We start from the raw sequence: 17,971 nt of genomic DNA on the forward strand, positions 1-17,971 counted from the left end.
TCTTTTAATGGAAGAAAATGGAACTGGCCATGATGCCAGTATGGAACAGTCTCATGATTTATTAGTAGTCAACTGTAATAACACCGAAGAGTCAGAAAGAGATGCTCAGGTGTTTCAGGTGGGAGTTAGACTGAAAAAGCACTTTCCTTGCAGCTTATTTTCATTCTGAGGGAAAAAACAGCCATATAGTGACTTAACTTGCCTAAGAATAAGTTATATTTCATTTATTCAGCAACAACAACATAGAAATGTTATATGCCTTCATAAGGTATTTTCTGGAAAACTCACTGAATTTCATTATTGAAGTTAGAGAGATGATACTAAGGGAGGCAATGAAAAGAATGCTTGATTTGGAGTCAAAGGTCCTGGGTTGGAATCCTTGGTCTGCTGCTTGATTACTCTGTGATCTTGGGCAAATTAGCCTCTGTGGACCTCAGTTTCTCACCTGTAAAATTAAGAGGGCAGGACTAGATGAAACTTAAGTTCAGCTCTAAATTATGGTCAATAAAAATGAAAATTGCATAAAATGATGCATTAGAAAATTTAAATCACATAGCGAAATGATGACAATCTTTTGATCAGATTATTTATAAATTGCAAATGTAAGCTAGCTAAGGTTATTTTTATGTTTCATGCAGTACTTGATAAGTGTGAAGGTACAATAACAAAGATAGCATAAACCCAGAGAATGTGTGGGACAGAACAACCTGATCACTCACACTCTGCTGTGGCACTTTGGAGAAGGAGCTATCTTCAAAAATGAGCATGTTGTTCTAAACTGAATAGAAGAAGGTATATAAAGTTACTGAGGAGGAACGGAAGGAGTTCACAAATTTATTAAATGAGGTAGTTATGTTATCTGATGAATGGGATGACAATGTAGTATACTCACAACTATACCACTTTCTAGTAAACTAAAGCATCTGTCTTTCACAGCATAACATATAAAAATCATTAACTTAATGTCAGTGTACTTTTTGAGAGTTATTTATTTGGATAAAGTGACAACTGCATAATAAAATACAATGTATTTGAATTGGATTTTTTTGTTATTAGGTGTTATGGGGATTTTTGTAAAACAGTATATTTCAGGAGGATTGAAAGTGGTATTTTGTTTTTCCTATACAAAAGCACCTAACCTGCATGGATTCCAGGGATGCTTCCTTTGGACAAAATGATTCTTCTGCAGTTTTGCCCATCACAGTTGGTGTGGCAGATAATTCGCCCCCATCACAGCATGTACCAGTCCAGCTGTCACAGCCACAGTCTCTTTCCACAGAGCCGTTCCATCTAGTAGACCAAAATGGGCATCCTATTCAATATGAGCTTCAGTCAGTAGGGGATTATAATACACAGATGGTGAGTATATCTGAAAACAATCTAGTGTTCATGATGTTTCCGTAAGTGTAATAAATTGTAAAGTAAACAACCTTGCTTTTCAGATCTTACGTTTCCAACAAAGTATTATAGGGATGAGGTTAAATAGTAATCACCAATAAATGACAATATGGAGCTAATATTACATACATTCTTTCATTTCAGTTTTTTAGGACCACAGAATTTAAAGCTCAGAGGGACCTTGGAGAACATTTTTCCCCACACCCTTGTTTTGTAAATGATGCAATGGACCCAGGGGAGAGAGTTGCTTGGCCAGGGAGTTCTATTATTAAATATTGCGTTATGTTACTCCTTTCATCAATTGCTATTTGTTCAAAGCTAGGTTGTACCAGAACCTATTTCTGTTAGTAAGGCAAGCTTCGTTAACTATAAAATTAAAAATGATGGTTACAGACTGTCATTGAAAGTTGCATTCTTCATTAGTTTTCCTGGAATAAGCAGTTATCCCTCCCAATTCAGTAATTCCAGTTCAAATTCCTACAGCAAATGGGTTTAGACATTACTTGTGTGTGGTGGCTAGTAAGATGATGAACTGATAAGCATGAGGGAAGGACATTATTAATTCCACAAACATTTAAGTACTTTCTGTGTGCATTGCATTGTAGCAAGTGCTGAGAAAGTTAGAAAGTTGAAGAAAACACAGTTCCTCTTTAATAGAGCTTATGATCCAGTGGCTTAAAGAATTGTTTCATGTGGAATATGAGGAATATGGAAGAAAGATTGGAAATAAGTAGGAGAAAGAATAAAATGAACAACGGGATGTTTTCTTAAGAGCTCTGGTTTCAGAGTCAGAGGACCTGAGTTTGAATGCTGACTCTTTACTACCTGTACAAATCTGGGCTGGTAATTTAACCTCTCTGAGCCTCAGTTCCTCCTTTGTAAAATGAACTACACATCTTCTGCCCTCCCTTCTAGCTCTAAATCTATAATTCTTAAGATTATTAAAGTTCAGAGGCAATGCTCATGTGAGAAAAAAAAGTGAAAAACTTTAAAAGAAATATAAAATTTATTTGTGTGTCTGTATATATATATATATATGTGTGTGTATACACACACACACACACACACACACACACACACACACACACACACACACACATATATTTACGTAGTTTCTGTGTATAAGCCTACAGGGAATTATTGTAAGATTTCGATATGGGTGAATAAGTGATAGGAAAAGGTTTAGCATAGGTCTACATTAAACTAGCCATAACAGTGCCATGATGGTGTGGCGGCAAGTCACATGATGTGTAGCTTAGTTCACAAAGGCAACACCAGCAGAGTGTAAGCTTTGGCAAGTTCTATCATGGTAGAAAGATTTAGAGTGTAAACCTGACAACACACTACATCAGTTTTCCAAGGATTAGCTAAGTACAGAGAGGCTTGTTGTTGGTTGACTGGCTACTTGGTGATGAATTCCTTGACTGCAGGAAACCAGAAATCAAAAAAAAATAGCAAATGGTTCTCAGTCATATTGACTCCCTTTCCAATTCTTCAGTGGCAGAGTGGTGGAAAAGGGAGAAGATGCTAAGAATCACAGTTTTTAGGCAGCTTATAAATATTAACTTAGATGTTTATATTCTAAATGTAAGATCTTTTTCTCATAACCAACAAGTAAGTATGTATGTTACTGGAAGCACTGAGTTGTAATGGTCAACATTCTCACTTTAAGCCAAACCAAAAGAAAGAAGAAAATTGTAGTTACATAAAAAGATGGCTTATATTTTCTTCTTAGAGAGGCATGTAGACAAGTTGCTAAAGCTTTTATCTTGTGCCCAAAGGTAATAAGAAACATTTCATGAACTGTGTCATTTCAGATTGTAGGACTTAGGATAAGTATTTTCAGAAAGACCACCATGAAAATTGCAGCTTTTGCATCAATATCTATTGCAGAGAATGAGGAGGTAGAGAAGTTTTACAAAGAAATTAAATAAACGTGCTTACATTATATTCAGTGACTTCAGCACAAAGATTGGAATAGATGAGGTCACCAAAAAAATTGTGGGAAATTATGGTTCAGGAGGAAGGACGAGAGGCTTTAATCATTAAGCACTTAATCTAATGATCATCCAGAGTTAACTAAGGCAAACACCTGTTTATATTATAAACTTCTTTAGAAAATGCTACAGAGGATTGTTGGAGATTATGAACAATGTTACCTCATTAGAATAGAAGCAATAGGAAAAAAACATGATAAAGCCTGGCAAGGTACTCAACTAAACAAAGCTACATTGAGGGCATTTGAATGAAATTGGAAGGAGAGTAACAAATGAAAAGTTTTAAAGATTTTTATAGCAGACTCCTTTTGCCATCAAGCAGTAATTTAATTTGGTTATTTGACACCACAGTCGTAGCTCAAGTTGAAATCCCATAAAGAAAAGAGATATGCACAGAGGAGGTCTGTACTGAAGGTGACAGAATTTTGAAGGCAGTACAGGATTGTTTCACAAGGCACTTGAAGAAGATATGAAAAGCATGGGAAAAAATCCAGCTTTATTAGCCTCCCCACCCCAAAGGCACCATGAGAGCATTATTGACCCAGAGGCTTCCCTTTTCACCCATGTAAAATTTTTATGATATATATATGTATGTATGTATGTGTGTATATATATATATATATATATATATATATATATATATATATATATATATACATATATATATGTATATAAATGGCCTCCTTGATGAGGATTTGGGGAGGAAACAGGAAGGCTTTTACAAGTGATATTCCATAGAATACCACATATTTATTATTGAATGAAACATGTAGAAATACACAGTCCCAATATTGGAAAAGAAAATATATAGTCCCACGGCCCTTATGATTTCTTGACTGCACAAAGGCATGTAATTCCATAGATCTCCCTTAAAAGATTTCTTACAACATGGTATCTTCCTTGCATTTGTCAAAATTATGAGTCCTTAAAAGATGTTACAGGTGATCCTTTTTGAGCCTTTAAGTACTGATATCAAATGATTAACAAAACATCGAGATGTGTGTTTGCCAGAGAATCACCACCACTCTGGAGGTAATTTGGCTTATATAGTTGAAATCAGATTTCTTCCACAAGTGGTGAGATTCTTATTATTAATCAATTTTGTGTATGACTCTTGTACTGATTGTACTGAGTCCTGGAATATTTTAAAGCTGCTCAGTGAGATCCATAATCACACAGATGAATTTGGATTAATGATATACATCAGAAAAACTAAATGGATAAAGAATGCCCAGTGGTCAAACCGTGCAGTTGGAGGGACAATTTATAGAGTTCATCTTTGTGTGTGTGTGTGTGTGTGTGTGTGTATGTGTATGCATGTATGTGAGTATGTGTAGAATATGTATGTAGGTAGGTCTTAGAGAAACCGAAAATGGACCTGAGCTGAACTGAAAATTGAATAGGAGGAAGAGAGAGGAGTGAATTGCTAAATTATTTCAATGACCAAAAGCAGAGGCCCATTTTGTTAGGATCACTGTTCTCTCAGCAGTGATGTGGGGCTATGAGTCAGAGTATTACAATCTCTAGAGAAGTGAGATTAAGGATCCCATGAGCAATGGAGGGCATGAAGAGGTAGTAGCATATTATGGACAGGGAATAAGGAAGGATGTCACCAAAGAAATGTGTTTTCAAATGTAATAGAAGTGAGGGATAATTGATAGCTCATGTTTGACTGAAAGATAATAGGAGGAAGGCCCCCAGTGTATTGAGTAGCTACCCCCTGGCAGACTTATAAGAGGATTTGGGTAGAAGTCTCAGAGTGTGAGCTGGATAGGTTATACTGTCCATTGCTAAAGAGAATATGATTATCACTTAGGCCACAAATTGGAATGGGAGAAGACACTAAATGGAAGATTATAAGATAAGCTTATGGTTTAGTTACTTGGTTTGCCCCAAGTAGAGTGATGCATAGAATCGTAGATTTAGAACTAGAAGAGACCTTAGACTCAGTCATTTAGTCCAGCCCTTTCATTTCATACGGAGAGGGGTGAGCAACTTGCCCAGAATTACTGTGCTAAGGAGCTGACCAACGTGAACTTGTAACAGAAGTAATACTTCGCCTTCTATGTAGCTTTTCTAGGAAAAGCTAGGGAGGTGTCAGAAGATCTTGAAAAGCAGAAAGCCAAGACCAGTCATCTCAAATGGCATGGGAAAGATATAGATATAGGTACTATGGCATTGGCCCTTCCTCTGATTTGAAATCATCACTTCTCAGCACATCACATTGTCTCTAAGTAACAAGGGCATGAATTGTATTGACTTCATTGTAAAATAATTATGCTAGCCAGATAAATTTGTAGAAATATATTGCCATAATCTAAAAGTATTTCTTGAATACCCACTGAACTTATGGCATAGGTTCTGTTGTTTAAGGTCATTGGATTTAGAGTGAAATATCAGTGTTGTAGGGTTAGGTCTGGAAGAACATTTAGAAAACATCTAGGCAGCCTCATTTTACATATGAAGAAAAGAATGCTCGGAGAGATCAAATTACTTTTCTAAGGTTAGACAGGTATTCAGAGTAAAGGGAATAAATGCAGAGGAAACTTTCTTTTTTCTATTTGGGCAGTACTTCCTAATATGGGAAAGATCAAACTCTTAAATCATTGGCTTTAACCTTTCCCTCTCATATAATCTTTCATTTATTGTATCAGATTTAAGAGAAGTCTCAGCATTCTTATCGTCTAATGTAGAAGAAATCCTATATGTTATTTGGTACTTGCAAAATATCACTAAGAAGGAATAAAAGAGATAATAATGTTAGCTACCATTCAAATGGTGTCTACAGGTTTGCAGAACACTACAGATAGCTCATTGATAGCTCATTTTGTCCTCATAACAGCCCAGGGAGATAGCTGCAGTTATTTCCCACAGTTTACAGATGAGAAAACTGAAGCAGACAGTGATTTACCTAGGGTCACATGGCTAATAAGTGTCTGAGATCAGGTTTCAGCTCAGATCTTGCTGACTGCAGATGCAGATGGAAATGCCCTTCTTTGTGTCTTGTCAGTGTCTACGTTACGTAAATGACATCAAAACTGCCATACTGGCTGTATTATAATAGTAGGGGTAATAGGCCTCTGATGGTAGTAATAGTAACAATAGTAACTCATATTGATATCTTAGATTGTCACCACAATCCTGAGATCTAACACACAAATATTAACATCATTTGTAGATGAGGAAATAGAAGTTCAGAGAATTTAAGACAACTTGCTTCAAATCACACAGTGACAGAACTCAAACTTGAACCCAGGTCCACTAATTCCAAATCCAGGACTTTTATCATTTTCCCCTGCTGTCTGGGTTTGTCAAAGAAATTTATTAGACTTAAGATGGAAATATTGACCAGATTTTGTCTGTGAAATGTTTATAATTGTGTTATTCTATTTCTGGTGTAGTTTTTCCCCCAAAATCAAATACCAGTATTAGAACTTTTCAAAGTATGAAGTGTCTGCAATGTTTACATGTTGCCCTGCTATGCAGAGGGAAGTCTAGGAGAATAAGTAGGTGGAATGACTAATGGGTTATTTGCAATTTACATGGTATCTCCTGCCACCTAGAGGCAGGGATGCATAAAAGAGACCTAATATGATATTAGCACCTCTTGGGCAATAGCAATTAAGTCATATTAAGAGTGTCAGACAAGTAACTATATAACCATGCTTGTTACATAGGGCAAAAATATGTCATAACTAAAGTAGCATTAAAATTTTTATTTCTGGCCAAATGATTTGTTTAGATTTTTAAAAATAACTAGATCTCATATGATTATGTAGATTAAGAATCTACAATTTCATTGGTATAGATTTTCCCTTTTCCAATGCAGACTGAAATGCAATCTGCATTGTAAATGGTCTTAAAGAATTTCTGTGGCTGAAAAATTTATCCTGTGGCCAGTCTGTTGAGGAGCCTCTCCAAAGCTTGCTAAACTCAATCTTAGACAACAGATACACAAGTTGATCAGTAAACCTATACTCAAAGCCTTTCCTGCTTGGTAGGACCTGTCAGAACTTAAAATTTTTCTGGTATAACCTTTAAAAAAAATAAGGGCATCTTCATATCCAAATTAGGCAATGGATTAAGATTTTAGTGGAGGAAATTTCATGCATAATAAATACATTAAAGAGATTCAAAGGACCTCATCAAGTGCCTTCCCTGTACTCCCGTTCTCAAAGATCTTATGTTTTAATGTGAAATATATGACTTAAACATAGGTAAGACATGAATCTAGAGACAAAGTGCTGTAAAAAATGGGAGGGATAGTTAAATTGCATTAAAAAATTAGAGATGGTTTTATGGAGATGATGGCTCATGCTGGGCCTTGAGGGAGGAATTTAAACAAGTAAACATGAGGCGGGAATGTGCTATAGGAATGGAGTATGTATATCAAGATGAAAAAGAGCAGGGAGAGATTGAGTAGCAGGTAGTAGTCTGTTTTGGCTGGGACATTGAAGTGGAGTAAAGTGAAGTAAATCTGGAAAGGTAGGTTAGAAGCAATGGTGGGCCACAAATAACAGGCTGTGAAGTTGCTGTTTTATTCTTTAGACTGAGAATTCTTAACCCGGATTATGTGAAATAGTTGGTTCCCTTTGTAATCCTATGTATTTTATGCTTTTGAAGAAAGGGTGCATAGATTTCACCAGATTGCCCGAGATTTGTGACACACCCACACCTCTGCTTTGGACTATTGGGAGCCCTGGGGGATTTTGAGCAGGGGAGGGGTATAATCAGATTTTGGCTTAGGAAGACTTCTAGCTGTATTTTGAAGAAAGGATTGGAGGAGGAGACATTGTATGCTCTTATAATAGTACAGGTGAGATTAGGTTATTGGCATCTAGAATTAAAGTAGTAGGCAGTATGCATGATGAAAAAGGGGCACATGAAAGATATGATTAACAAAAAAGTAATTTTATTAAACAAGTGTAGGAGTATACATTAATTTTTTTCCCTTCCTATTTTCAAGATGATTGTTACTAGTCCATCAGAAAATGGACAGGTGCTTCATGTAATTCCATCTACTCAGACAGGAATGGCACAAGTTATCATTCCTCAGGGGCAGCTCCTGGATGTGACCAGTCCTCAGGGTGAGTAATAGAAGTACTGTTTGGGGGCCTTGAGGGTGATGATCAAACATTTCAGAAAATCATTTCAGTGAAGTCAATGTTAAAATTGATTTCTTCAGGTAGGATTGTGAATATTAATTAACTAGATAAAGATGCTTGGCCCAAATAAATTTCAAGTTCATTTTCCAACCCCTGTCTAGGTTAGCTGTCTATTTCAGTTTGGAATTCTGTGAAGCTGGTTGACTCCTGCTTCCTCCCCAAAGGACCAGTGAGCATAAAATAAATTCTTTTTAATTTTAACAGTAGTAATATTAATAATAATGCTAATAACCAGACATAGAGCTAACAGCTACTGGAGGAGTGTTGCATTTGTTTCTTGGTGCATATTTGTATATGAGCATGTTACTCATACCTTTTCTCCCCCCACTGTTCCTGTTTTCTCTCTGCTCCTTGCACTTTCTACTCTCCTTTTTTCCCTAGTTGCTGAAAGGGGCTTCATACTCTTTCTCTTTTTATTCTGCACTTCATTTGCACTTTTCTCAGTTCTCCCTTTTAGAGCGCTCTCATTGATCTTCCTTGTTTTCACTAATGTTTCTAATGAAACTTTTTTCAGTTAATAAGCATTTTTTCTTTCCCTCCCAGCTTCATGTTTTCCCATTTCTTTATCCCCTTCTCTTATAACATTATAGCTCTATTTCTTTGCTACTTTAATAATATTTTGTGGTAGGGTGGCATTATGATGACATTACTGTTAATTCATAATCTAGGTTCTCAGTCACAATACACTTTATGAAGGGGACTTTTATTTAAAAGAAAGACATAAACACGTACAGAAATTGTGCACTTTAAGTATTATTATGACATTGTAAAATGATAGTTGCCCCAACTATTTCTGCTTTTTCTTTGTTCATCTCTTGGCTTCTCAATTTAAACCCTAAAACATAAATACAAAGTGATAGTACTATAAATTTCAAAACAAATTATTTTAGAAAATTCTCAACAAAGTATTTTTAGTTTTGCCACCTTTATCTTAGCTACAATTCTTGCTTTTCCAAAAGAGAGAAAAGTTAAAGTTATCTAATTCTTTTGATATTATTAAATAAGATTATTTTGTGTTGTTGTTATTGAACTATTTCAGAAGAGAATACCACTGATGGACACTTCCAGACTGTAGCGGTGGCTGCTATAGCAGATAATACCAGTAGTTACATTCTTCATCCACAAGCATCCCTCTCCTTGCCTAAGAAGGCAGCAGCTAGGTAGGTCTGTAGGGAAAGAACTCATCTAGCATCATGGACGTCTTTTCCAAATTATTTGTGTTCTAAGGGGACCTTATATATAAAAGTTTAGTAATTCATTTATTATTAAGTATGTAAGTCTTGGTTTCTTTTAAAGGTATGTTGGAAACAATAAGACTGTTTCAGAAGGTGCCGATGGCCAAAGTTTCGTTTTTCATTACTGACACCTGACTATTTTCTATTGAGGAAATACAAAAAGAATTGATTGCTCTAGGCTTTCTGAAAAAAAAGTTACTAATTTCTTACCTTAAAACACCATTGCTTGTGTTACTTTCTGTGTGATTTGACTTTAATAATTTGTATCCTCTTGTTTTGTTTTTGTCTTCTCAAACAGTTTTTTGGTTAAGAAAGTTATACTTGTTCCTACCCCTTCTACCAAAATATAACACTGATTTGAAGAATTAGTTTGGATTCCCTTAATCCCCATGAAATCAAATAACTGATTTGCCCTAAGTAATAAATAAAGGAACCAAATATCTAATATAACTGATTTTGTAGTGACTGCAGGTTGTATTAAAGAAGAGTATCCTATCAGACTCAGTGTTTTGGGAGATGAAGATATTAGCAATCTTAAAGTGTGTAACTTTGCATCAATTATATATGACTACTCAAAAAAAAAAACCATAGGTGACCTGCAAAATTCCTTTCTACATTGCCTTTTTGGTGATGATTTATGAAACTTCATCTTTTGTCTTAGTACTTGGGTTTCTGACTCTGGCAAAGCAATGCCTTTTCTCCTTGCCATTGATATGTATGTTGTCCTTTTAGAATCGCTGATGACCCTTTTCCTGTCCCTCTGCAACCACTTCTTCCACATACTCCTACTTGGGCTCATCGTCTACGGAATTGCCAGGTAGGTTAAAAATCTTCTTAACCTAAATTAAGGGAGAATCCTGATGACGTTACTGTCAAAGTGCACTTTTTCTCTGTATCTGTAGATTTTATGTGAAGTATTATAAACAAAGTAAACTTGGTCTTTTCTATTGTTTCTTCAGAGTGGATTGTAAGTTCCCTCAGTGCGGGGACTGTTTAAGTTCCAACTAACCTATTTCATTGTTGTAAATTACTTCTTCCTTTTTGAATCTCTTTCCTGTCCTGGTTTCTATGATTCTAAAATCTACTGACTTTCAGAGTTTCTGAATTAAAAGAAACCATCTCTAGTCCAACCCATACCTGAAAAAGGATCTCACTACATTACACCTTACAAGTGGACGTACAGTCTTTGCTGGAAGATTTCTATTGAAAGGGAACCTACGGCATCCTAAAGGAAGCCATTTTACTTTTGAATATCTCTAGTGGTTAGACCTTTTAGTCTTACATCAAATTTAAATTTCCTTCTTTGCAACTTTTAACCATTAATCCTAGTTCTGCCTTCTGGGTCCAAATAGAACAAATTTGATCCTCCTCCCATATGGCTTTCTTTTAGGTACTTGAAGAAAGCTATCATGTTCCCCATTACACCTTCTCTTCTCCAGACTGAACATCCCAGTTATTTACCTGATCCTCATGTGGCAGAGACTCAAAGCCCTTTACCATTCTCCTATGGATGCTTTTCAGTTTATCAATGCCTCTCTTAAAATGTGGGGTTCAGAACACAATCTTCTGGATGTTGTCAAGCCAAAACGCAGCACAGCTGGAGTGTCATCTTCTTGATTTTGGAAGCTTTGGTTCTCAAAGCAGAATGTTTTAATTTTTATGACCACCATTTTCTCTCTTGAGTCTTGTTGAGCTTGAAGTTCACTCGGACTTCCAGATCCTTTTCAAACAAATTGCTAGCTAACCACACCTCCCCTGTGTTATACTTGTGAAATTGATTTCTTAAGCCCAAGGTTAATAAAACTTTACATTTATCCTTAAACAACTTTACCTTGCTAGATTTAACACAATATTCTAGCCTGTTCAGTTCCTTTTTGATCCTGACTAGATCGTCCGGAGTGTTGTCTGCAGGTTTGATAAAGATGCTGTCGTTGATTAAAAGGTTAAACAGCATAGAGTCAGTAGAGGTCTCTGGGGAACTTCATTAGAGATCTCCTTCCAAGTGAAATGGGAATATTAATGCCTGCTTTTTTGAGTCCATCCATTCAACCAATTCTGAACCCCTCCTACTTGTAATATCATATAATCCACACTTCATCTTTTCCACAAGAATAACTTAAGATGCTTGACCAAGCAACTTTACTAAAATTTTGGTAAACTAAATCTACAGTATTCCCTTGAGCTATGAAGTTCATAACCTGTCAAAAAGTAAATAAGATTAATGTTATATTTTTATTTATGAATACATACTAATTTTTATGAACCTTTTTCTTTCTTTCCTGGATGTTCATTAATCCTGTTAATACATGTGCAAGAATTTTCCCAGGAATGAAACTCACTGCCCCATAATCCTCATCTCTTTTATGAAAATAAGAACAATATTTACCTTTCTCTAACCCTGTAATGCTTTACCTGTTTGCCATAATCTTTCAGGTATCATGATCTTTCAAGTATCATTCAGTAATCACATCCCAATGGCCTCTTAAGGCAAAATACCTTCCACATCCAGAGAAAGAACTGCGGATCACAGAATGAGATAGATCATTTTCTTTTGTATTATGTTTTGGTTTGTTTCGTTTTTTCTCCTATTCATTTTAATTCTTCTATGTAACATGACTAAGATGAAAATGTATTTAATAGGAATGTGTCTGTAGAACCTATATAAAACTGTATGCTGTCTCAGGGAGGGAGTAGGGAGGTGAGGAGGAGCGGGGGAGGGAGGGGAAAAATCTAGGATATATGGAAGTGATTGTAGAACACTGAAAACAAAATTTAAAAAAAAAAGATTTCTCTCCAAGCATTCTAGGCCTAACAGTCCAGGCCTACTTTCTGTTCCTTGCCCACAATATTCTTTCTTCTAGTTCTGTCTTTAGATGGGCCTCCCCACCTAGAATGTTCTCTTTTTACCTCTGCCTCTTGGCTTTCCTGGTTTCCTTCAAGAGTCAGCTCAAACCCTGCCTTATATCAGAAGCATTTCTCAGTCCTTCCCATCCTTTGAGATTACCTTCCATCTACTCTGTAATGTGTATATTTTTGTCTCCCTCAAAATGTGAGCTCTTGGAGGGCAAGGCCATCTTTTTTTTTTTTTTTTTATCTGTAGTACTTGTCTGGCACATAGAAAACGCTCAATAAATGCTTATTGAGTGACTCTCCCTCACTTTTAATATCCAATAATTTGCCAAGTCTTAGATATCCTACATCTGCTATATCTCTCATATCCATCCTTTTCTGCTCACATAGCTGCTATGCTCATTCTAGCCCTCTTGCCCTGAACTATTTTAATAGTTTGGTAAGTGGTCTCACTTTGTCCAGTCTCTCTCCTATCCAATCCATTCTCTAAACAACTACCAAATTGTTACTTCTAAAGCGCAAGTCTGATCTTCCTTGTTCCAGAAGCTTTGCTATGTCCCTGTTACCTCCAAAATAAAGGCTCTATTCAGCATTTAAAACTTCACAGTCTGACTCCAACTTATTTTCTCAGACTGATTTCACATTCTCTCCCTTGCCCCTTCTACATTACAACCCAGTTGTTCCTCAGACGTAATCATCAATCTTCTGCCTTTCTGCGGGCCATCTACCATGTCTGGAATGTTCTACGTCCTCACTTCTCTCTTTTGGAATCTTTAGTTCCCTGTAAGGTTCAGCTAAGGCTCTCCTCTCTGTGATGTCTTTCTGAATTCCTTAGCTGATGGTGCTCTCTCCCACCCTCAAAAGTGCTTTGTATTTACTTTTAATATATTTCATTTTGACTTATTCTGACTACATGCAGTTTCTTCTGGAGAGCAGGACCTTTTTATTGTTTTGTTTTGTTTTGTGTTCCTAGTGCCTGTCACAGTGCTTTGTATGTAGAAGGTACTTAATAAATGTTTGTTAAATTGAAGTGAATGGCTTTTTACTTCAATTTAACAAATAAGTTATAGAATCTTTTTCCAAAGACCTTACAATCTAAACTTACGTTTCCTTTTGCTGTCATATCTGTTTACCCAATATTTCCTAGATGAGGCAATTTTTTTTTTCAAATTTATTAAAGATGAGGCATTTCTAAGTTTATTCAGTCTCCTGTTGTGGCAGCTGATTTATAGTAGTTAACATTTTTAGGAAATGGTAATGCGTAATCCATTGTTTTATCCATTTTCCATTGTGAAGGTTTCAGAAGTTTGTTAAATAGTCTAGTTGGAGTTGACTCAATTATAGACCATGCTTTTTCATTTTTATAATTTTTTATTTGATATTGATTTTTATCTTTACTTTAAAACATCAGTTTTAAAACAGTCGATTTGAAAATGACTATTTCATTAATCAGTTTCTGTTATAATCAGTTTCATTTTTTTATTTGTTTCTTCAGTAAGAAGGTGTTTATGATATATAAGTATTTGAAGCTGCTGCATAATCTCTAGGCCAAGCCCTGTTTCTTATTCTTGAACTGTTTTCTTTTAATTTAAAAAAATTATGTTTTTCTTACAGTATTTTCCAGTCTCCCCCCCAAACAAAAAAGAATTTTCTTCTGGAATAAAGTAAAATAATTAAGAAAAGCAAAGTATCACAGTGACTACATCTGAAAGTATATGCAATATTCTTCACTTGCAGTCCACTAACTCTCTACTAAAAGGAAGGAAGTGCATATGATCATTGGTGCTCTGGAGCCAAGATGAATTATTGCATTTAATCTGAATTATGATGTCTTTTTTTACTGTCCTCTCCCACGCTAACCTTTGCATGATAGTCATTCACTACTGAAGTATATATTGATTTAATTCAAAGGATCTTAACAGCTATTTAATAATTTCCATGTTTTATCATGCTCTACAATAGGTGCTAATGCATAAAACTGTACTACTGATCATAATGGTATACTTCTTACACAAATACTTATCATTAATTAACTTCAATAGAAAATGACCAAGTATAACATGAAATAATGTTTTCTTTCTACTTTTGAAGAAAACCAAAGGCAATGAGAAACTCTTTTTTCTTCTTTTCCAGAAAGAACTTGTAGCCATCTTTCCTTTTAACCTCAACTTCTTTTTGTCTTTTGGGTTCATTTTTTGTTGAGAATGTCAAGATTGATATAATTCAATTTCTCTAGAAGTATGTTCTCTTGTTAGTTACTGGACAAGAATCTCATATTTAAAGTTCATACAGCTAAATTAGTTTTATTCTGAAAATGGAGTGATTCTAGCACCCTTAGCCTCTTTTTCAACGCTCTGCCACAGTCACTGCAGAAATGAAAGAAGACTGTGCAGTACTGAAAGCCAGCTAGTATTTTACTTTGTTTCATGAGTTGTCATGGCCAAAGAATTCATCAAGAGTTTAGTCTGCTAGGAAAAGACATCTCTCTCCTGAGAATCTTTTTCAAAAAGTACACCTAGAATCAAAGTCTAACTTTGGACTTCACTGGCTTTAAAAAACCTAGTGTCAGCTCCATGCCATGATGAGGCATTAGAGTAGAGCTTTGTGTTAATAATAGCTGATATTAAAGAATCGCTATAATACTCAGCAAGTAGGAGGTGGGAAGTGTCCAACCTTTTTCATATTCTGAAATAATTTCTAATCCTGAAGTCTTATAACAAGATATTCTTTTAGTGCATTTACTTCCTTAATTGAATTTGCAATGTCATCTTTTATAAGCAGTGCTTATATTTTAAGGTTGTTGCCATATTCTAGTCATGTTCCCTCAAAGGTGGTGCCTTTTCTACAACAGAGTACTTGACAGATTTTCACTGAATTTTCATTGAATTTGATGTCTGTCTTATAATTATTGACAGAAAAAAGTTTTGTATGTGCTTTTTAAAAAAGTCACTTTTTAAAAAGTATTTAGTATGTTTAATATGACTGCATAAGTAGAGCCAATATCATGTTGCACACAACCTTGGGTGAGGGAGAGAGGAGAAAATTTGAAATTTAAAATCTAATGGAAGTGAATGTTGAAAACTAAAATAAATTAATTTTTTAAAAAAATATTTAGGATCTTTTTGTGTTGCTGTGATGTGTATCTAGTAAAATTATGTTATAGTTTCTATAGTTTGAATTAGACATTGGTTATACTATCAGTTTATAAAACTTGCTTTATTTCCTCACATGGTCTTGCTATGTAATCTTATTCAGAATTTATCACTTAATTTTAATGAAAAATCTAGTGCTCTCAGCTATTATACATACATATGAATTCCTGCAGACACAATTAAATTTTCATCTTCCTGTTTGATGAATAAATAATTTTGCCCATGCATTATTTATATGCATACACATATCTATACCTATTTGTGTCTAATGATAGATATCTCTAGAGCAGGACAGGATAGGGGAAGGGAAGAAAAAAATTGACATGATAACTTTATTATATGTTTAAAAGAAATAGCAAGTTCTACATAATATTTTTGCACTTTGCACTTGTCTTTTTTATTATACTGTTATGGAAATGTTTGTTTTATTCTATAAATTAAAAATAAAATCAATTAAATTTTAAAAATGGAAACAGTTACTCTTTTTAGTAAAGGGACATTTTTGCTGTGGGTTAAAAGTGTAGCAATAGCAAGACATATACCAGTACCTATATATTTGTTAAATGCATTCCCCAAAATTAAAATAATTTGACAATAGAGGAGCTAGACCTTTAATTCCTCATTAGTCTACACTCCTACTCTTGTCATCTGTGAGAGAAAAGTGTGTATAGTCTTACAACTCCATATACCTCATTAAAGAGCAGCCCTTATTTCTTTCTCAGAGAAGAGTAGTTATCTGAATGAATTTTTTGGTAGGGCTTTTTATTGAGTCTGGGTATAGGCACATATTCTATGGCTAAAGTTGGGATTCATTGTCCCTGGAAAGAAACAGTCAAGTTGTTTTTAAGTTGTATCTTGTCAGTGACATGATTTTATATTACTCTGAGACAAGGTACCACAATGTCCACTTGTTTCTCTTTGCTTTAATTAATTAAAATGTCAATTTAACTACTCTGTGAGAAGCTAGGTGCTTAAGCATATGTACTTCCAGCTTTAAAAAGTTTCTGTTCCCTAGTCTAGAATATGCATCTTCCATATCCACTGTATTTTCTTATTTAATCGTTAATGGAGTGCTACTTTTTTCTCCCTAAGCAGTACACATTTATTGTCAACTATGTACCAGGCAATGGGCTAAATACTTTATAATACAGAATAATATTCTGGTTATATCAGAATCTAAAAAGGTTATTTACCTGTTGAAATTTCAAAATATTTCAGTTTTCTTTTGCAATAAAGCAAGTTTTCTTTTGTTAATATTTTTCTTATTTAACCTCTAATTCATGCAGAAAATTGGAGATTCATACCGTGGTTATTGTGTGAGTGAGACAGAATTAGAAAATGTACTAACACTTCACAAGCAGCAGACAAAGACTATCTGGGGAACACGCCAATCTCCAAGCCCAGCAAAACCTGCAACACGCTTAATGTGGAAATCCCAGTATGTTCCATATGATGGAATCCCTTTTGTCAATGCAGGTAAATTTGAAAAGTATGTGTAATAATTTGTTTTCCGTAGGCAATTAGGTTTTCCTGAGATTATGCATTTTCACTTTGGTAGATGATAATTAAGTGAAGGTTTTTTACCTCCTTCATAATCATAATCATAATCCTGTGATTTCATTAATATAAGGAACTGATGGGGAGGAAACCCTGACTACCAATATAGATGGGCAACTCTTCAGTAATTTGTAGTCTCATGGTGCTTCATGGGGCATTGAGAGGTTAAGTGACTTGCCCAGGGGTATACTGCCAAGATGTGTCAGAGTTGGAACTTGGACCTGACTCCAGTGCTAGCTTTCACTGTTCGCTACTGTATATTGGCTCTCATTATCTAAATGTTGGCAGATTTAAATAAAAGTTAAACCAAAAAGAAAACTGTCAGTAAATGAATCAACTTTTTTATTTAGAAATAACCTGTTTCTTAACACAAATCCATAATGCTCTCTATAGTTTAGAAAAGCAGAAAAGAAAGATAATTTTCTTGACAGTATTAATATAAATTAATATTTCAAAGGCACTATGATTTCATCAGTGTAGTTATTTCTTTTCCTGATATTGATCAGAACTCTGATGAACCTGGTCCTCTGATGATCCATAACTCTTTGCTTGGCTGCTCTTTGAAGTTTTCCCAGTTTGGTGGGATTTTTGGACCTTGTGTTTGAATGATGTTTTCT

The 17,971-nt window shown here is 35.0% G+C and overlaps 1 protein-coding gene across 1 annotated transcript in view; it reads left to right on the top strand.

Moving 5' to 3' along the window:
- Positions 1–17,971, top strand: part of CARF (calcium responsive transcription factor) — a 47,892-nt gene that overhangs the window by 10,943 nt on the left and 18,978 nt on the right. The window contains exons 2-6 of the mRNA XM_072617321.1: positions 1,132–1,359; positions 8,362–8,482; positions 9,600–9,720; positions 10,528–10,612; positions 17,084–17,273. Of these exons, the coding sequence (XP_072473422.1) occupies positions 1,132–1,359; positions 8,362–8,482; positions 9,600–9,720; positions 10,528–10,612; positions 17,084–17,273 (745 nt within the window). The remainder of the gene's footprint in view (positions 1–1,131; positions 1,360–8,361; positions 8,483–9,599; positions 9,721–10,527; positions 10,613–17,083; positions 17,274–17,971) is intronic.

This window comes from Notamacropus eugenii, chromosome 6 (assembly GCF_028372415.1).
Source record: "Notamacropus eugenii isolate mMacEug1 chromosome 6, mMacEug1.pri_v2, whole genome shotgun sequence".
Lineage (NCBI taxonomy): Eukaryota > Metazoa > Chordata > Mammalia > Diprotodontia > Macropodidae > Notamacropus > Notamacropus eugenii.